Source organism: Gasterosteus aculeatus, chromosome 13 (genome assembly GCF_964276395.1).
Source record: "Gasterosteus aculeatus chromosome 13, fGasAcu3.hap1.1, whole genome shotgun sequence".
In the NCBI taxonomy this organism is placed as follows: domain Eukaryota; kingdom Metazoa; phylum Chordata; class Actinopteri; order Perciformes; family Gasterosteidae; genus Gasterosteus; species Gasterosteus aculeatus.
The window spans coordinates 22,860,030-22,882,359 of NC_135701.1; the positions used below are offsets into that span (position 1 = coordinate 22,860,030).

General features: G+C 45.8%; 1 protein-coding gene across 1 annotated transcript; it reads right to left on the bottom strand.

Moving 5' to 3' along the window:
• Positions 1 to 8,751: 8,751 nt before the first annotated feature.
• On the bottom strand, positions 8,752 to 9,773 carry ier3 (immediate early response 3). The gene has a single exon (XM_040169878.2). The coding sequence runs from the start codon at positions 9,592 to 9,594 to the stop codon at positions 9,145 to 9,147; it is 450 nt and encodes a 149-aa protein (XP_040025812.2). The 5' UTR covers positions 9,595 to 9,773; the 3' UTR covers positions 8,752 to 9,144.
• Between the last annotated feature and the right edge of the window lie 12,557 nt (positions 9,774 to 22,330).

Sequence of the window (22,330 nt, forward strand, 5' to 3'; positions counted from 1 at the left end):
TCCTCCGCCTTCACACAAAGACACAGAAGCACATGAAGCATTCTGCATTTCTCTAGCTGCAGAGGAGGAACTGGGTTCATTCCATCAGTTTCTGCTCACACATGAACTGGTATTTCCTAAAAGTCTTCTCCGTTGATTAAAACAAAATAGTTAGTGCAGCCCTTAAGTCTTCTGGGAGTGTGTTCATGGACTTCAGGACCAGGAAGCAGACCAGAAAGCCTCCAGAGGTTCATCAAAGCTCCCATCTGGACCCGCGTGGTCTGGAGCAGCAGGAACGATGCTCCTGGGTTTCCTTCGATGGGACCAGTGAGGACGTTCCTCCAGCGTCTGCAGATAAACGTGCTCCTCCAGCCTGGAGATTGTCTTCGTTGTCTTCGTCGTCTTTCCGTCGTCTTCCCGTTGTCGTCCTGTCGTCTTCTTGTACTTTTCCACTGTGTCTCTGCAGGCGGAGGAATGAAGGCTGCGGGCCTCCGTCTGATGGGTGGAGACGATGACCTCATCCGCTCGTCGTGTCTCAACGTCTCCGACTCTCTGCTCACATTCCTGTTGTTCCTCTGGAGCAAGAGGGAGAGGAAGGAGAGGAAGAGGAAGGAGAGGAAGAGGAAGGAGAGGAAGAGGGAGGAGAGGGAGAGGAAGAGGGAGAGGGAGGAGAGGGAGAGGAAGAGGGAGAGGAAGGAGAGGGAGAGGAAGAGGGAGAGGAAGGAGAGGGAGAGGAAGGAGAGGGAAAGGAAGAGGGAGAGGAAGAGGGAGAGGAAGGAGAGGAAGAGGAAGGAGAGGGAGAGGAAGGAGAGGAAGAGGGAGGAGAGGGAGAGGAAGAGGGAGAGGAAGGAGAGGGAGAGGAAGGAGAGGGAAAGGGAGAGGAAGGAGAGGGAAAGGAAGAGGGAGAGGAAGAGGGAGAGGAAGGAGAGGAAGAGGAAGGAGAGGGAAAGGAAGGAAAGGGAAAGGGAGAGGAAGGAGAGGGAAAGGAAGAGGGAGAGGAAGAGGGAGAGGAAGGAGAGGAAGAGGAAGGAGAGGGAGAGGAAGGAGAGGAAGAGGAAGGAGAGGAAGAGGAAGGAGAGGAAGAGGGAGGAGAGGGAGAGGAAGAGGGAGAGGAAGGAGAGGGAGAGGAAGGAGAGGGAAAGGGAGAGGAAGGAGAGGGAAAGGAAGAGGGAGAGGAAGAGGGAGAGGAAGGAGAGGAAGAGGAAGGAGAGGGAAAGGAAGGAGAGGAAGAGGAAGGAGAGGAAAAGGAAGAGGGAGAGGAAGAGGGAGAGGAAGGAGAGGAAGAGGAAGGAGAGGGAGAGGAAGGAGAGGAAGAGGAAGGAGAGGAAAAGGAAGAGGGAGAGGAAGAGGGAGAGGAAGGAGAGGGAGTGGAAGGAGAGGAAGAGGAAGGAGAGGAAGAGGAAGGAGAGGAAGAGGAAGAGGAAGGAGAGGGAGAGGAAGAGGAAGGAGAGGAAAAGGAAGAGGCGAGGCATTAGCATCCAAACATTTAATATTAGCCTGTATGAATCATTTATAATAATAATAAATAAATTATACCAATAAAAATGATAATAACATTGTGATAATAATTACGTTATTATATCTCTATCTGTATCTACTATCAAGTCAGCTCAGAAAGTACAATTGAATCATTTAATTATATCTTGATGGTAATATCACAACGACCACTTCTACTTCTAAACAATGATACAAATAACAACAATAACAATGATAATAATGTGAGGATTGATCTGTGTAGAAATGTTTCAGCTGCTTCCCTTGATTCCTGCTGAGTGAGCAGAAGAAAACCGACGTTTTACATTCATCTTTGTTTCATAACTATTTCATCACAGCAGAAAGTTCCCACATGTTCAAATGCTCGGCTGAATTCCTGTGATGTGATGAGGACTATTGAGTCAGACTTCCTCCTTCTCTCTCCTCTTATCTTCACAGGGTGGGGAGACCTTCTGAGGACTGATGGTAGACATGAGTGTCCTTTTAACCTGTTGACCTGATATGTGAATCTCTTCACTCACGTTGGACCCACTGGAAATAAATGAGCTGACGGTATTTCTTTATTCTCTGTGGAGACAATCGTAGTGACTATGTTTTAAAGCCCTTCATGCCCACATGTGATCCAACAGTGTCAAAATAAAAGCCCTTCATGCCCACATGTGATCCAACAGTGTCAAAATAAAAGCCCTTCATGCCCACATGTGATCAAACAGTGTCAAAATAAAAGCCCTTCATGCCCACATGTGACCAAACAGTGTCGAAATAAAAGCTCTTCATGCCCACATGTGATCCAACAGTGTCGAAATAAAAGCCCTTCATGCCCACGTGTGATCCAACAGTGTCAAAATAAAAGCCCTTCGTGCCCACATGTGATCAAACAGTGTCAAAATAAAAGCCCTTCATGCCCACATGTGATCCAACAGTGTCAAAATAAAAGCCCTTCATGCCCACATGTGATCCAACAGTGTCAAAATAAAAGCCCTTCATGCCCACATGTGATCCAACAGTGTCAAAATAAAAGCCCTTCATGCCCACATGTGATCCAACAGTGTCAAAATAAAAGCCCTTCATGCCCACATGTGATCAAACAGTGTCAAAATAAAAGCCCTTCATGCCCACATGTGATCCAACAGTGTCAAAATAAAAGCCCTTCATGCCCACATGTGATCAAACAGTGTCAAAATAAAAGCCCTTCATGCCCACATGTGATCCAACAGTGTCAAAATAAAAGCCCTTCATGCCAACATGTGATCAGTGTCAAAATAAAAGCCTTTCATGCCCACATGTGATCAAACAGTGTAAAAATAAAACCCCTCCATGCCCATATGTGATCAGTGTCAAAATAAAAGCCCGGTCCGCTGTCCTCCACTGTGGTGAGAAGAACAGTTGTGGAACAGTTGTCCTTTCTGTGTCGCAGTGACATCATGGCGCACCTCCCTTTGTCCGGGTGTGTGCGCTCACCGTCTGGCATGTGTGGCATGTGTGTGTGAACCCTGGGAGCCGAGCTTCACGAGTGTGTACAGTGAGACTGCACCTGAACAGGGCTCCACCTGGCCGAGCCTCTGGGCGTTCCTCACCACGCAAATACTTCGAATACTCCAAATACCCTTCTAATCCTGGATTAGTGAAGTTCCCATAACCCATTACAGATATTACTCATCTGACATGAAGACAGGTGGCATTAATCAGTTAACATCTCATGATGGATCACGTACAGTTATGCTCTTCAATGGGCACAGGAATGAGGGGGCCGGGGTGGGGGGGTATTTTAAGCCTCAGTCACATAGTGTGGATCCACAGGAATGTGTCAAACTGCTCTAACAGGATCACACAGGGGAAGTTCATGACGCCTGAACAGGATGTGTGAATGAATGAGTCGCCATCAGAGAGGAACTAGCGCAAATTACTGCTGGGGAGTCACAAAGAAACACAAAACTATCGCAAAGACACACAAAACGATCACAAAGACACACAAAACGATCACAAAGACACACAAAACGATCACAAAGACACACAAAACTATCGCAAAGACACACAAAACGATCACAAAGACACACAAAACTATCAAAGACACACAAAACTATCAAAGACACACAAAACGATCACAAAGACACACAAAACTATCGCAAAGACACACAAAACTATCGCAAAGACACACAAAACGATCACAAAGACACACAAAACGATCACAAAGACACACAAAACGATCACAAAGACACACAAAACGATCACAAAGAAACACAAAACTATCGCAAAGACACACAAAACGATCACAAAGACACACAAAACTATCAAAGACACACAAAACTATCACAAAGACACACAAAACTATCAAAGACATGCAAAACTATCGCAAAGACACACAAAACTATCCAAGACACACAAAACTATCGCAAAGACACACAAAACTATCCAAGACATGCAAAGACATTCAATTCATTTTATTTTGTGTAACCCAAAATTGAAAATGACAAAGTTGCGTCACAGGGCTTTACAGTTTGTACACATGCGACGTCCTGCGTCCTGAAACCGTCACATCAGCACAACTATCACAAGGACACAAAAAAAACGGCCACAACACTAACACACTAAATATGATGATGGTGACTGAGTAGAAGTTATTGAGGACGTGTGATCTAGTCGTCTCCATGAGCCTCGTCATGAGGAACTTCTCTCAGAGCTTCAAAGACCTCAAAGGCTTCTGATGGAGGAGCATCTTCCTCCACGCTTCTTCTGAGAGGAGAAGGTTTCTGCCTCACCCCCCTCATCCCTCACCCCCTCACCCCCTCACCCCGCTGGCTGCCAGCGATGAGTCAGCGTGCTGTTATGTGGAGAGAGAAAAGGTGGAGGAGGAGAGAAGGAGGAGGGGCCTCCTCTCTGATCCACATGTGACATGCGTGTTCACTTTCCCCACCATTTATACATGTATGTATTTATGTGTTTATACATGATACTCTCATTACGGATTCGTATAGTAGTCATAAGTACTGTTTCTGACAGCAGTTATTATTGTTAATCTGAAGACTCATAAAGACTCAATAATACATTAACAACTAGTGTGTAACGCTTATGTCATCAAAACAACATCAGAGGCATTCTCCAACAGAAGTAGTACTTCAGGCCATAGTACTTCAGGTTCATAGTACTTCAGGCTTGTAGTACTTCAGGTTCATAGTACTTCAGGCTCGTAGTGCTTCAGGCTCGTAGTACTTCAGGCTTGTAGTACTTCAGGCTCGTAGTACTTCAGGCTCGTAGTGCTTCAGGCTTGTAGTACTTCAGGTTCATAGTACTTCAGGCTCGTAGTGCTTCAGGCTCGTAGTACTTCAGGCTTGTAGTACTTCAGGCTCGTACTTCAGGTTCATAGTACTTCAGGCTCGTAGTACTTCAGGCTCGTAGTACTTCAGGCTGATACAGGTTCCAATAGCTACATCGTCTGCTAGAGATTTAAGGTGAAAATGTGCGTTTAAAGGCGCAGTACCTGTCTGTCAGTATTAAGCTCCTCCCTCTGAAACAAACACGCTGTTAACGAACGATACGTCATTGTAACGCACTTATTACGCGTTAACGTGGCAGCGTCGTAATGAACCTGCTTACTGTGGGAGAGAAGTGGATAAGCAGCGCAACAACGTTGCTTCTGCGTTAGACTCACATCCGCTCCACCTCCTCCATCACAGCATGGAAACACCACCTGCTCCCTGTGTGTGTTTACAGTGACCGCTCTGTGTTTAAAGAACCGTCACGCCAAGAGTTTCCACTGAGGTTTACAGTGTGTGTGTGTGTGTGTGTGTGTGTGTGTGTGTGTGCGTGTGTGTGTGTGTGTGTGTGTGTGTGTGTGCGGGTGGCTGACTACAACCACAACCTCTAGTTGTTATCAGCTGGTTGAGGTTCCTTTAAGGCAAACACCCCCACAACCTGTGTGTGTGTGTATGTGTGTGTGTGTGGTGTGTGTGTGTGTGTGTGTGTGTGTGTGTGTGTGTGTGTGTGTGTGTGTGTGTGTGTGTGTGTGTGTGTGTGTGTGTGTGTGTGGTTGGACCTCACTGGATCAGAAGCAGCTGTGCTCACAGGACCTGCACCGCTGGGATGAAACTTGTTGTTTTTGTCATTTAACAAACAAAGCCGGTGATTTGAGTCACTTTGTTTACAGTCATCATCATTATTATCATCAGCCCGCTGCCGATGATAATAATGATAATATGTGTGACTGATTGCAATTCATGAACAAGCATTCACAGATTCAATTGGTTTCTGCACTAACCGCCAAGACAACTTCCTTGTATGTTTAGCATATTTTGGCAAATAAATGTTTCCTGATTCCTGTCAGAGTGAACAGGAACCCGCACCCTCGACCTGGTTCTGGCGTATGTATTGGGATAGAACATTTAACCTTCTCATGTCGGACCATTGTCTAATAACCTTTGAATTCCTACTATCGGAATCTGCTCCTCTCAGGTTTTTACAGTCAATGCTTATCTGATAGATATTTATCCACAGTCTATGTTGATCTCATAGTAGATGCTTGTCGGATAGAACTGTAGCCCCGTTTAAAGAAGCCATTCCTTCTGCTCTAAGTTCAGTGCCCTGCCTCAAGATACAAGAAGACTCCTGTGAGAACCTCAGTCCGTCCCAGATCGATAATTTTGTCGATGCTGCTACAGGCTCTTTGAGAGTGGCGCTGGATGCTATTGCTCCTCTGGAAAGAAGAATAGCAACAAGAAGGAAGTCTGCTCCGTGGTACAACCCTCAAACACGGAACCTAAAGCAAACTGTGCGGAAACTTGAACGATTACGGCGTTCCACCAAATCAGAAGGATCTAGGCTAGTTTGGCAAGACAGCCTTAAAACCTATAAGAAGGCTCCGTAACGCAAGAGCATCTCATTACTCATCATGGTACTAAAGGAACTGCACTCAGCTGGTTTAAATCCTACTTATCGGATCGATCCCAGTTCGTGTTTGTAAACGGTGAATCCTCGACGACCATCAATGTTGGTCACGGAGTCCCACAAGGTTCTGTACTTGGACCGGGGAATCTTCGCACCCGGAGCTTTTTACTATGGCGGCAAATCTGGTTGATGCGCGCGCGAAAATCCAACGAACGTGAACCTTGCTCGCGTCAGTCTGAATCTGCATATCTTGCCAATATCTTGAATATCTTCAAACTATGGAGGAGCCTGCGCATATCTTACCTCATTATTTTGATTTTCCAAAAATCGTTTGGTATTGGAAGTTGGCAAGATATTCACAGATTTGGACTTCATTTTACTAATACGGACCGGTCTGCGAGCTGGACGCATCGGCCTTAATGTGCCGGTAATGATGGTAAGCGATGGTTGTCATCTACAGTCCACTACGGTTACAGAGACGTGTGGTTTGTGTTTTAACACCGTTTCATCTCATAATTTAGACTTTCTATCCCCTTTCTTCAGTGCAGAAATGGGCTTCTATAGTTGTGTGAAGGCATCGCTCCAGCCAATCCAAAGACGGCGTTTGTAACCAATCAGATGTAGATACCATGGTGACTGGCTCCGCCCCTGGTGACTGGCCCCGCCCCCTTACTGTCAAAAAGAACAGCGAGTGCGTAGAAAACATCTTTGAGCGCGAGCAGAGATTCACCTGGCGAGGAAGTTCACGTTCCGCGAGCGAGCAAATCTCTCGCGCGAGACGAACTTTTGCTCGCAGAAGTTTGATTTACGCGCATCAGCCTGATTTGCACTCTCGAATTTTGACAGTGATTTGCCGCCATATTTTACCCTCAATATGCTTCCTTTAGGCGATCAAAAAACACACATAAACTTCCATTGTTATGCAGACGATACTCAACTGTATCTGTCGATCAAGTCAGACAGGACCGAACAGCTTGCTGGGGAGGCACCGTCTTATCTCCATCACATTGCTGGTACTGCCGTGATAAACCAACATTAACAACTCTGCTTCTTTCCCGAAGTCTTTGTGCTTTCCCTCCCCAGAGGCTTCTGTGGACGGAGGTTCTATCTGATGGAGGTTCTATCTGATGTGGTTGTCCCTTCAGTGGTCCTGCCCTACACCTGCTTACTACTCACAATATTTGAATTATTTCTGTTGTAGGAATTTAATGTATTGTACATCTCTTATTTATCATCATTGCAGTCTGTCCATCGGGAGACGGATCCTCCTCTGACTGTAAAGCCCTCTGAGGTAAATGTGTAAATGGCGATTTTGGGCCATACGAAATAAAATGAATTGAATAGAATTTAATTGAAAAATCAGTTTGTATATTAATAATATGATAATAAAACAGTATAATAAAAACAAAAAGGACCCAACCAAACTTACTTGTACTTATTTATACTTGATGGACAACCTTTCTCTAATCTTTCTGATCTCTAATAACACAGATGATGAGGTGAGGAAGTACTTCCTCCTCCAGGTGAAGCACTCACAGCTGCAGGTAGGACATGAGGAAGGAAATCAGGTAGGAGATGAGGTAGGAGATGAGGTAGGAGATGAGGAAGGAGATGAGGAAGGAGATCTGGAACGCAATGAGGAAGCATATGAGGAAGCACATGAAGAAGGGGTTGAGGTATGAGGAAGCAGGAGGGTGGAGGTGATTTCCCACTGGTTAGGGAGGAGGAGGCTCAAACGTGTTCACATTGATCTGGTATCTGTTTTAATCTCAGATGAACATGAGAGAAGATCAGGACTCATAATCAGAAGCTCCTCACATGAAAGATTTCTGTCCATATGAGCCTTTGACCTCAGAGGAACAAACATTCAAACATGGAGATGGTTCCGGACATGAGAAGAAGGGTTATTAATGTCAACATCTGTAGTGTTTTCAGCCTAGTCCACATGCATGAAGGTCTTTGTGTCGTCAGTAATCCTGCAAGACAAACCCTGGACATTAGAGCTGGAACCACGTGAGCAGGATGATGAGGATGATCTGTTTGGGGTCTTTTAAAACTTACAGAGTTTCCCAGATATAACAATTAATAATATTACCGAGAACTAAAACAAAGACAACACGTGAAGCTTCAGTTATGAACATTAATGATCAGTATTATCATACTATCATGTATGTGATCGTGGACTCACAGCATTCATCAACTTTCTCTCTTTAAGTTTTTCTTCTGGGGATCAGTGAAGTGTTATATAACACTTATAATATAATTATATTATTATAACTCCAAACAAGACTTGTTTTAAATATATATGAAGCAGATGTGTTGATAATGATCAGAAACATCCATGAAACACAAGATTCAGAAGAATAAAACAGTGAAGAGGCGGCAAACGGAAACTTCTTTTAGACATTGTTTTATTATTAAAATTACTCATCAATAAATAGCAAATAGAATAAATAACTAAATAAGACATTTAGACAACAGGTAGTAAGAGTTTTAACGTTGAGTGCAGTCAGTGTGTCGGTCCCACCGGACGAGTTCAAGTGTTCAAGAGTTCAAGTTTCAGTGTTCAAGTTCATTGTGTTATTTCTCCAGTCCGGTTCCAGGCCTCCAGGCCGGGTCGTCCCCGCGGGGCCGGGGGCTCTCTGCCGGGCCTCCCGCTGCGCCGCGCCGTTCCCCTGCAGCTGCGCGGGGTCGAGCCCGGTTCACCAGTCACCCGCGGGGGCGGGGGGGCGTCCTGCTGCGGATCCTCCCCGGGATTCCTCTCTCGCTCCCCCGGAGGAGCCGCCGTCCTCAGACCGCCGGCGCGGCGGAGAGGAGCCCGGGTCCGGGCCCCAGCTCCGCCCGCGGCGGCTCCTCCGCGGACTGCTGGGGGCAGGTGTAGCTCTGGAAGTCGCTGACCGACACCGGGCCGTCGGCGCCGCCGGCCGCTGCCAGCGGGTCGGAGCCGCAGGGCTCCTCCGTGTAGATCTGCCACAGCACCACCAGGCACAGCACCAGCAGCCAGCGCTTGGCGGCGCTCCTCTCCGGCGGCGGGAGGTGCATGCGCACTTTGGCCGGGTACATCACGCGGGCGCAGCGCTTCCTGGGCCGGATGGGCACGTAGGACAGCACGGCGGTGGCCTGAGCGGACGCCCGCTCGAAGGTGAAGACCTCGGGCTCCGTGCTGCGGGTGGAGCCCGCGGGGAAGCCGAAGCTCTCCCGCGGCACCGTCAGAGTCACGCTGTTGGATCGGGAGTACATGGTGCTTTTCTCCGGGAGCAGGTCGGTGAGTGTCGGGCAGCGCGCGCCTCCGCTCTTATATCCGCGCGCGCCGGCTTGTGCGCCTCGAGAGCCGCCCAGGACCCGGCTGGCCCCGCCCCGAGGACGACGTGTTGCTTCACGGGGGAATAACCGGAGAATCTCCGCACCCGGAGCTGAATCACCGCGAAGGAAGAATCAACCATTATGTTTAAAAAACTCTGTGTTGGATTTAAATAATAATCATATTTACACTCACTGTGTCAGAATGAAATGAAAAGTATATATATATACTTTTTAAAATGATATATATATAATAATAATTCTGAATAATATATATATATTTATATTTATTTCATTCTGAGACACAGTGAGTGTAAATATGATAATAATGTATATATGTGGTGTTGGGGTCCAGTACAATGAGAAGTACACTCGTTGTGTTATACTAAACACATGTCTATGGCACCGTTGTGATGGGGGGAGAAGCTGCTCCACCTCCCTGCTGTGGATGAGGCTCCCTGTGGAGCGGCTCACAGGGCCGTGAGGGTGGAGGCGGGTGGAGGAGAGGAGACGGAGGCGGGGAGGAGCCCTACTAGGAAAGGACCGTGGTTCTCAGGTAACCTGGTTTCCTCCTCGACGTGCGCGCTCATGCCCGCAGGAACAAAGAGTTTCACCTCAGGTTACGACACGTCCCATCATGCACTGCGGCCGGCTTTCGCTCACCTACATCACATGGCATCTCAACCCCCCCCCCCCCCCCCCCCCCCGAGCTATTTATAGAACAGGGAGGTTTGTTATCATTGTCTCCACATGTTCAATAGAAAGGGGACGAGTCACCAGGAACTTGATCCCAGATTAGAGGACAAAGACATCTGAAGACTTGATGAAAGGACGAAGGAGGAAGTGTCCTCTTTGTCAGCGAGCCTCCACGAGTCACAGTTAGTCTCTAGTTTCATCTCATCCTGCTGATATCGTTTTACTCATCTGGATGGACCCTGTGACCCCCGTGACCCCTGTGACCCCCGTGACCCCGCCTGAGAGTCTCTGCTTCTGAACCTCCTCCACGTTTATGGTTCTGTGTTTGAACTCCAGCTGTGACCTCATGAAACATGTGAAGAGGCTGCAGGACGACACACGCACACGCACACACAAGCACACACGCAGTATTAATTTGTATACTTCCTCCACGTGTTGTGCACCTGAAACAACGTTGTTGTTTCTTGCAGCTGTCAGTTAATCGCCACGTGTTGCACAGACGGTTATGTAATAGTTTACAGAGTCCAGCCGGTCTGAGGGGGGAGGGGGCGGGGCTGGGGGCGGGGCTGGGGGAGGGGGCGGGGCTGTGGGGGGCTGTGGAATATTCTAAACAAACGCAGGACCCGGTTGGTAAATTAGACCAGTTACTGTAATAAAATGCACTCAGTGAAGCAGGATAATGAGAATAGTGTCACACGCTGGGATTTTCCTTCATTATAAACTTTTGATGTCAACTTGTCAATCCAAGATGTCCTTTGTCCGTCCAGAGTTTCTTCATTTTTGAACACAACAAATTCTCTTGTTGCAGCGTCCTCGTCTTCAGTCATCCAGTAGAACGAAGATGCTGAGACAGCAGGAGGACAGGAGGCTGGGCTGAAGTGTCTTAGTGTCCTCATAGTGTCCTCATGACCTCACAGTGTCCTCATAGTGTCCTCATGACCTCACAGTGTCCTCATGACCTCACAGTGTCCTCATAGTGTCCTCATGACCTCACCGTGTCCTCACACTGTAAAAACACATTACCTATTACACATTGTTTAAATCAGTCAGCAGAGGTGTAATAATTGGTAACTTCCACCTTCATGACCTGCGAGTAACAACTGCAGCCTGACGGCATATTTTCACAAGTCGAGCTTCCTGTCCCTGATTAAGTCACGCTTAATAGGGGACATTTTCCTACTAACAATTATTAGGTATTAACTGCTTACAATGTAGAATCATCAGTTGTATAAAGTGTTCCGTAGACTTTACCTCTTTTATTTCAGTGTATCTTAGTTCTAAAACGTAGTTACGCTTTACTTTAAACTTTAATGTAGTGAAATCTACTCAGTGCCAATTGTTACCTCACAATTATTGAGTGGATTCTGTCGGGTGTTCTTTACAGTGCAGCGTCCTCACAGCGTCCTCACAGCGTCCTCACAGTGTCCTCCCGTCTTTATGCTGACTCGTGTTTATTCAGTTGGATATTTCATTTGACCGTGAAGCCGAGGAGTCAGCCGGACTCCGGTCGTCATGGCGACCGTGTGATGTGGGTCACCGTCGGACGGGAATTGTGCTGGTTGGTGGTCCGTCGCCCCGGCGACGGGCCTACGTGCAGAACGTCTGTCTTTCCCTCGCGGAGGCCCCGCCCACAACCAAGTCACATGTTCCCTTCCGCATGATCCGTCGGCGCGGTTGCATTGTTTGTGTTCATCCGTCGTTTTCATCGGCGTTGTTTGTGTTGTTGTTTTCCCACCAGAACTGATCCGAGGACAGAGGGAGATTTATCGCCTTCACTGCTTTTGTTCTTCGGCCTGAAGTCAAGAACACGAAGACTTAAAAAGGGTTCAGATGAACACAAAATGTAATGTTTTCTTCTGAAGTTACATTTGACAAGAACATCTGACTCAAGCTTTGGAAGCCTCAAAGGTCACGAGGTCACGGGGAGAAAAACCACGAGGAGTGATTGACACTTAAAAAAGATCAAAGTTCACAATCTGATTAATAAATTAAAAAACGACAGTTTTATTCAATAAACACACACACAAACGTCTTATTATTTATTCATCACTACCATGTTGCTAGGATACAATAAAGGGTTACAAAACAAAAGGACTACTCAACGTCCATCAAACTTCAATATCCTCAACGCATCATTTCAGGCTTGTTTCTTTGACAACGTTTGTTGCCGCTGTAGATTAAATATCCATCAGCTAAATCTTGTAAATCACTGAATATTAAAGTAAACGCTGGAGTAGAAAACAATGGATGGAAACAATAGTTCATGTATAATTATAAACCCTCAAATCCTTTGAAACTCATTTTGGAAAGAAAGAATAAAGAAGCTTCTGTGAAGGTTCCGTCTCACAGTCATAAACGGTCACTGTGTTTATGGAATAATACAGAAACATTCTGTGGCTCTGAGAGAAGAAACTTCCCCTGAAACATAAAACAAAAGCCCACAAGGAACTTTATTTTGACGCATTCTTCCTTATGAGTGATCTTGACTGATTGAATATTGACGATTGATTATTAGTTGGGACGGCAAAGTAATGTTGACATGAAGCACATTGAAATGAATAAGACCTTTAAAGCCGTTGTTTTATTTGGTTTGAAACGGTACTTTATTTTGAAGGCGTGACCCATTAAGGGGTTAAATGTGGGCGCCAGACGGACAGACGGCGCTCTGCTCGTCATTTTCCGCCTCCACGTGATTGGTCGAGCAGAGGCCTGGGGGGGAGGGACCTGACCAATCCCAGCTGTGTTTGCTTTGGGTTCCCTGTGAGTAAAACCAACAGGACTTCCTGTCTCTGACTAAGCGGGTGACCACGGCTGGACGTCAGCAGCTCGCCCCCGTCGCCCTCTTCCTGTAATATTCCTCACCCGCAGCGTCCCAGAGGCCTCTGGGCCCCGAGCGACCGGCCCCCCGACGACAAGTCAAACGCACCGCCGAGCGTTGACAGGAAGCGGACGTTAGAAATAAACCACCCGGCTCTCAAATCAACATAATACATTCAGGGTCACCGGGTTACAGCCATGACTCTGGAGCTACGTAATCAATAACATGATGAGAATATTGTAGAACCACCGTGATCAATAAATGATACCACAGTGCAGCTGTGATCGTGTTAATGTCACGTAATCAACTGGATCTCCTCACATGTTCTTTTTAGCACAACTTTCATCACAAGATGTCGTCTGTCCGTCCGATATAACAATAATCTACAGGTATGTGTCCTCCCACGTGTCCTCCTGTGAGACGTCACCACCAGGAGAGTGAAGGTCTCGTTACTCTGCACATATTTCTACATTTTATTTGACACATGAACAAAAAGTTCTTACTTTTCAACACTTTCTGTGACAAAATGTAAAAATGATCATTTGAGTTGACAGAAATTCTGCATAATTCAAATCTGATCACGTTAGTACACGTTAGTACACGTTAGTACACGTTAGTACATGCTAGTAGTACACGTTAGTACACGTTAGTACACGTTTTGGATTGTGACAAAGCTCCTTTAGAATATTTCAATTCATTTTATTTCATTTGAGCCCAATCGGACCTTTGAGGGTTTTGCGGTCGGTTCCCCCGGAACGGGAACACGTCCCCAACGACTGAGCAGCAGGGTCCCCGAGGACGTCCACAGAACCAGGACCATGCAGACCTGCGAGGACAGAGGACAGATCCTGCTGCGACTACTGGTGGAAGGAGAGTGTTTGTGCGTCCAAAGACGTGTTCTTTGTTTCGGTCTCTGGTCCTTTGAGCCGACAGGAGGAACCGCAGGAGGTCAACGGGGTCATCGTACCTGAGCCGTGAGCACATCCCCACTGAAGAGACCTCGACTGGAGGCCGAGACGTGTTCCTGCGTCTTCACGTTGCGTCTTTACGCACTGGTTTCACTTCCTGGTTGTAAAGTCTTGCGTGTGTTGCAGAGCGATTCACCTCCAGAACAACAGGAACGTGAGAGTCAGCAGACCGATCGGAGCCTGGTGCTGAGGAGCTTTAGCTAGTCGAGAAAAATGGGTCGACGCACGCAAGGAGGTGAAAAGACACGCAAGACACACACACACACACACACAGACACACACACACACACACCACAGTGATGATGTCATTGTGGAGCAACAGTGTGTAACATTCATCCAGCTGAGATGTTACACGTCAGCGATGACATCGTGCTGCCTGTCACCCGTCTGTCTGCTGCACTGTGAATATAAACGTCTTTACTTCACTGAATGAAATGTTTCTTTTATTAACAATCATTTTCAGGACCTTTCATCAGTTATTTACTTTAGTTAAGTTATTATTTTTTTATTGTAATAAGGTGTTTTTTCTGCATCAACGTTAATTATCAGACTGATGATCAATAAAGTCAATTACATGACCAAATATGGTCATTTATAACTATATGAGAGCAGTGACACTCACACACACACTGGGTTATACTGGGTTTGTTCTGGGTTATACTGGGTTTGTACTGGGTTATACTGGGTTTGTACTGGGTTATACTGGGTTTGTACTGGGTTATACTGGGTTTGTACTGGGTTATACTGGGTTTGTACTGGTTTGTACTGGGTTTGTACTGGGTTATACTGGGTTTGTACTGGGTTATACTGGGTTTGTACTGGGTTATACTGGGTTTGTACTGGGTTATACTGGGTTTGTACTGGGTTATACTGGGTTTGTACTGGGTTTGTACTGGGTTATACTGGGTTTGTACTGGGTTATACTGGGTTTGTACTGGGTTATACTGGGTTTGTTCTGGGTTATACTGGGTTTGTACTGGGTTTGTACTGGGTTTGTTCTGGTTTATACTGGGTTTGTTCTGGGTTATACTGGGTTTGTACTGGGTTATACTGGGTTTGTACTGGGCTATACTGGGTTTGTACTGGGTTATACTGGGTTTGTACTGGGTTATACTGGGTTTGTACTGGTTTATACTGGGTTTGTACTGGGTCTGTACTGGGTTATACTGGGTTTGTTCTGGGTTATGCTGGGTTTGTACTGGGTTATACTGGGTTTGTTCTGGGTTATACTGGGTTTGTTCTGGGTTATACTGGGTTTGTACTGGTTTATACTGGGTTTGTTCTGGGTTGTACTGGGTTTGTACTGGTTTATACTGGGTTTGTACTGGGTTATACTGGGTTATACTGGGTTTGTTCTGGGTTATACTGGGTTTGTACTGGTTTATACTGGGTTTGTTCTGGGTTATACTGGGTTTGTACTGGGTTATACTGGGTTTGTACTGGGTTATGCTGGGTCTGTACTGGGTTATACTGGGTTTGTACTGGGTTATACTGGGTTTGTACTGGGCTATACTGGGTTTGTACTGGGTTATACTGGGTTTGTACTGGGTTATACTGGGTTTGTACTGGGTTATACTGGGTTTGTTCTGGGTTATGTTGGGTTTGTACCGGGTTATGCTGGGTTTGTTCTGGTTTATACTGGGTTTGTTCTGGGTTATACTGGGTTTGTTCTGGTTTATACTGGGTTTGTACTGGGTTATACTGGGTTATACTGGGTTTGTACTGGTTTATACTTGGTTTGTACTGGGTTATACTGGGTTTGTACTGGGTTATACTGGGTTTGTTCTGGTTTATACTGGGTTTGTACTGGGTTATACTGGGTTTGTACTGGTTTATACTTGGTTTGTACTGGGTTATACTGGGTTTGTACTGGGTTATACTGGGTTTGTGCTGGGTTATACTTGGTTTGTACTGGGTTTGTACTGGGTTATACTTGGTTTGTACTGGGTTATACTGGGTTTGTACTGGTTTATACTGGGTTTGTACTGGTTTATACTGGGTTTGTACTGGGTTATACTGGGTTTGTACTGGTTTATACTGGGTTTGTTCTGGTTTATACTGGGTTTGTACTGGGTTATACTGGGTTATACTGGGTTTGTACTGGTTTATACTTGGTTTGTACTGGGTTATACTGGGTTTGTGCTGGGTTATACTGGGTTTGTGCTGGGTTATACTTGGTTTGTACTGGGTTTGTACTGGGTTATACTTGGTTTGTACTGGGTTATACTGGGTTTGTACTGGTTTATACTGGGTTTGTACTGGTTTATACTGGGTTTGTACTGGGTTATACTGGGTTTGTACTGGGTTATACTTGGTTTTTACTGGGTTATACTGGGTTTGTACTGGTTTATACTGGGTTTGTACTGGGTTATACTGGGTTTGTACTGGTTTATACTTGGTTTGTACTGGGTTATACTTGGTTTTTACTGGGTTATACTGGGTTTGTACTGGTTTATACTGGGTTTGTACTGGTTTATACTTGGTTTGTACTGGGTTATACTGCCCACTAGTGGTGAGAAAAGTATTCACACCCTTTACTCTCTATTAAAGGAAAAAGCCACAGTTGAAAAGTTCTGTATGGAACCAAATCCAGGCTTAAAGTTTTGATCATTTGAAGAACAGATGTGAAGTTCAACATTGGAAAATAAAACAATGCATTAAAAATAAAAAGTATTTCTGGGTAGAATATAGTTTTTAACTCTTTTTCTTTTTTTTGGTAATAATATATATTTTTTATATTTGCGGTATTATATTTTTTGGTTTCAGATTTTATATTTTCTAATTAAAATCTTCAAGTTTCAGATCTTTGTTTTTCAAATGATCAAAACGTCTGGGTTTGGCTAAGTTAGTTAGTGCAATGTACTCACAGTGTTCAAAGTAGAATATCTGGTGAATGTTTCTTCCTGTAGATGTTAAATAAACATAATTTAAATTATTGCAGAGCCCTGAAACCTCAGGTAAAAGTACCTCTAAATGTACTTTGCTCTACTGCTGAAAACACAAACACATGAAGACGGTCAATAATCTATTGGGACGTTTGTTTCATTCGCATCCTGTAAAACTGTTGCACTACAGAAAAGCCTCTTAGAAGAACTAAAGCTCCTCCAGTGACGCTGGTCAGAGGTCAGAGGTCGATGGGGCGAGTCCTGACCCTTACGACCTTTCGTCCTCGGACCTCGCTCACTTCCTTTGAGGCATCCGAGATGGCGCCGTTGAAAACGACCAGCTCCTCCAACCGTGTCTCTGAAGCTCCGCCCAGCAGCTGGACCCTCCGAGGCTCCTCCCCCGTCCACCCCCACCCCCCCTCCCCTCCCTGGGGGGGCGAGCTGGCGTGTCTACAGGCCGGAGCTCTGCAGGTTCACAGGGAGAAAATGAATTGTTGAAGAGCAGATGCCGTCTTACATGCTAACAACGTAGCGTAGCATACGATGACTTATGACCCCCTTCGGTTGAAGCACGAGACCCCCGCCCCCGGCACACCTGTGCAGGTGTCCGTCTCTCCTTCTCCTTCACATAATCTTTAATATGTGCAGGCGGTGTCATCAGGCCGCCTAGGCCCCGCCCACTTCTGGCTTCTTTGTAGCTGTGGTTTGAAAATTATTTTTAGACACGCAAACTTCCCCCCCCCCCCCCAGGAACCTCCTCCACCTCCTCCTCCTCCTCTTCTGTCTCGTTTCCCTCTCAATGAAAGCAAAGCTTCAGCTCCTCTCTCCTTGTTTCCTCTCCTCACATTGTCTCCTCCACTGTCTTTTCCTTAACTCCTTTCCTTCTTCTCTTCTGCTTTTCTTCCTCACACTTTCTCCTTTTGATACATCATCATCATCATCATCATCCTCATCTCACTGTGAGTCGCCGTGTGTTGTTTCTCATCGTCACGGTAACGTGACGGCACGCCGGGGCTTGAAGCTCCCGGTGATTGGCGGCTGACGCCCATCTGGAGCCTCGCTGTCTGAGGGCAGATTGGCGCCCGAGGGGCTTTAACTCACCAAGGATTCTTACTCAGGAATTTAAAATGGAGGAATTATGCTGCACCCTCCTCCGACTGGGTGGTGCGACGTGGTGCAAGTTCCCCCTCGTGTGGACAAAGTCCTCACGTGGTGATTTCATTGTCACATGACTGCAGCGCTCAGTGAGTCACACGCTGCGCTCGCTCCTGACCGCCTGGTGTTAAACACGTAACGCTATAATAAAAGAAAGTACACAGGTGACCTCAACCAGGTGAGTCTGGAGACCAGCGGGCTGGACGGCGTCTTGTTGGCTGTTAGCGGCCACAACGGGACGCCCTGAGGACCCCGTGTCCCCTCCATCGGGCAGGAGGCTGAGGTCCATCAGGACTAAGACCACCGCTCACTTTCTACTCACTGCACACGTCACTTTCTGTTCGCTGGAAGAAGAAGCAAACGTGTCACCATGTTGTTGAAGTAACATGAAAAAGCTAAAACAATATGGAGAATAAATGCAGACGTGTCAGTTTTCTTCTCGTTCTTCTGGCTCCCCTCTCGTGCAAAGAGCACATATTTAAGAGGAGGTCGTCCTCCACAGGCCAAGAACAACAGACGGGATCAGACCGCCGGCCCTGAGGGAGGCGGAGGTAGCGTGCAGAGGAGAAACCTCAGCTATGAAAATAAGGGAGTGTACCTGAAGGCATCTTCACTCAGGTGGGAGACGCTGTGATGGGGAGAAGATTGCTGAGCTTCTGGTGCCCGACGGTTGGACAAAGAACCTTCATGCTAACATAAGACACGTGTTCATGCTAACATGCTAATATAAGACGGTGAACCTCTAAGGTTCTTAACCTTTTTGACCTTTGGGGCCAGTTCACATCTTAATAATGTCTTGGATTAATTTATTGATGTCATTCTAGGTTGGATTTGTATTCAATGAGTAAAAAAAAATAAGTAAAAGCAAGAAGAAAAAAACTGATAGATAATTAACAAATGTCCTTGTGATGATCACTGTGTGTAAACCTGCTCAAACAACAGTACCTAACAATTCATGATACAGTTAATATAATATTAATTTGAATAACCTGCTTTCCCACGAGCTGTCATAATATATAATCTTATTTTACATTCCATCACATGTCATTTATCTGAGGCTTTTATCCAAAGCAACTTACAATAAGTGGATTTCAACCATAAGGATTGAAACTCAGAAGAACAAGTGCAAGAAAAAGTGCAATTTCCTCAAATAATATTTAATCTTATATGATGTTAAGTTAAATTAAACTATATTTTGAAGGTCAGAATAGTTAGACCATGAGTAGTTCTTTTGTTTTAAAGAGCTAACTTTCCGAGCAGTCCCTGAAGGCAGCGTTCCCTAGCAACAGATGCCCTCTGTAGTCAGCTTCTCTCATGTTTTTTCTGTGGACGTTTTTTGAAAAATGCCCCAATAAATGAGTGGATATAAACAAAAAAGCAAACAATTTACAGGGTTTAGACAAATATACAATGATGGGAGACATAATCGATTCTGACGACAAAGAGAAGTGGATATATTCCATGCAAATTAAATATCTGGACCAGCAGTTGGAGAGGTAAGACTGAGTTAGCTTAATGATAATGTACAACACATAAGTACATGTAAAAATAAATACATGTCACATTAAAATGCTCTGCGTGTGTTTGTTTGATGAAAAATAACAGAACCCTACAGCTGGCTGTTGCAGTGTAACGTTAACTCTGTAACGCTCACTGTGCAACGTTAGCTGTGCAACGTTAGCTGTGTAACGCTAACGTAAACTCTGTAACGCTCACTGTGCAACGTTAGCTGTGCAACGTTAGCTGTGTAACGCTCGCTCTGTATCACTAGCTGTTTAATGCTAGCTCGGTAATATAACACACAATAAATTAAACTAAGTTACGTAGCATCACTGTTTTTAGTCTCAATACAACTGAAATCAGTCATATTTAAATAAAGAATTGTGAATTACATTAAATATTGTGATAGGTGATTTATACTAAATATTTCATAATTAATGCTGAATTAATTTGTATTATTCAGTATGAATACCGACAATTACAAATGTATTAAATACATTAAATCCTAAACCTAAAAGTGTTGTGCTCCTCTAGATTGAGCTGCTACTCACACTTTACTGTATTCATTTTTAATTTAGTTTGATGAAATGTGTTTTAAATACAAGTCTGTCATAAACAAAGACAAACAAAATAAGCAGCGTCACCTCCAGCCAGTTGCCCATTAACAGGTTCATTGATTAATTATTAAATCTGTATTCCATCGGGAACTTTTTTGAGGTCATTGCATGTGGTGTCCCAATGAATAAAGAGTTTGCGGTGGATCAGCCAGTGTGACCGGATGTATAGCGACCTCCTTGTTCCCATAATGCCATTACTCCCTTAAGCCGCCTTCCTTTCCTTCAGGCTTCAGCTCCGGTGTGACGAGCTGGAGCAGCCCAACAAAGACCTGGCCTCCGGCTGCGTCGCCATGACGACGGACAAGGCGGACATCGCCGGGTACCTGAAGATTGGCGAAGCTCAGGTGGAGCTGGTGGAGCTGGCGGAGAGACGATCGGCAGCCAGCGACCGGCAGACAGAGGCCTTGAAGCTGCAGCACAGCCGGCGGGAGACGGAGCTCCGAGACCGGATCAACGAGCAGAACTCAGACAACACTAAGCTGGGTGAGAGAACACATCTGCAGACAGCTTATCGTTATCAGCAATGTGTGGACAACGACGCCTGCAGTATCACAAGGTCTGCCACGACGCCATTTTGATAAGATGGACATGTACCAACATGCACCAAAAAGCATCAATATGCACCAACATGCACCAAAAAGCACCAACATGTCCAACACGCACCAACAAGTCCAACAAGCACCAAGATGTCCAACGTCCACCAACATGTCCAACGTCCACCAACATGTCTGACACGCACCAACAAGTCCAACAAGCACCAACATGTCCAACAAGCACCAACATGTCCAACAAGCACCAACATGTCCAACACGCACCAACATGTCCAACACGCACCAACATGTCCAACACGCACCAACATGTCCAACACGCACCAACATGTCCGACACGCACCAACATGGACAACGTGCACCAACAAGGACAATGTGCACCAACAAGTCCAACAAGCCCCAACAAGTCCAACAAGCCCCAACATGGACAACGTGCACCAACATGTCCAACGTGCACCAACATGTCCAACGTGCACCAACATGTCCAACGTGCACCAACATGTCCAACAGGCACCAACATGTCCAACAGGCACCAACATGTCCAACGTGCACCAACATGTCCAACGTGCACCAACATGTCCAACAGGCACCAACATGTCCAACAGGCACCAACATGTCCAACAGGCACCAACATGGACAACGTGCACCAACAAGTCCAACAAGCCCCAACATGGACAACATGCACCAACATGTCCAACAGGCACCAACATGGACAACGTGCACCAACATGCACCACGTGCACCAACATGTCCAACATGCACAACGTGCACCAACATGTCCAGCAAGCACCAACATGGACAGCGTGCACCAACATGGACAGCGTGCACCAACATGGACACCGTGCACCAACATGGACACCGTGCACCAACATGTCCAACATGGACAACATGCACCAACATGTCCAGCAAGCACCAACATGGACAACGTGCACCAACATGCACCACGTGCACCAACATGTCCAACATGGACAACATGCACCAACATGTCCAGCAAGCACCAACATGGACAACAAGCACCAACATGGACAGCGTGCACCAACATGGACACCGTGCACCAACATGTCCAACAAGCACCAACATGGACAACATGCACCAACATGGACACCGTGCACCAACATGTCCAACAAGCACCAACATGGACAACATGCACCAACATGTCCAACAAGCACCAACATGGACAACGTGCACCAACATGCACCACGTGCACCAACATGTCCAACATGCACAACGTGCACCAACATGTCCAACGTTCACCAACATGTCCAACGTCTGTATTAAAAGAAGAATGTTGTAACTGCAGCTATTTTACATACAACACTTCTATTAAGAATTTAGAATGAAGCTTTGAATAAATATATGTATGTGACAAAAACCACACTCAACATGTATATTTAAGGTCACAACGTTAAAGAACAAGGATTGAAGCAGAATATTTTACTGTTGTGTATTTAAGAAAATATTACGTCCATTAATGGGTGAAGACCTTTGGA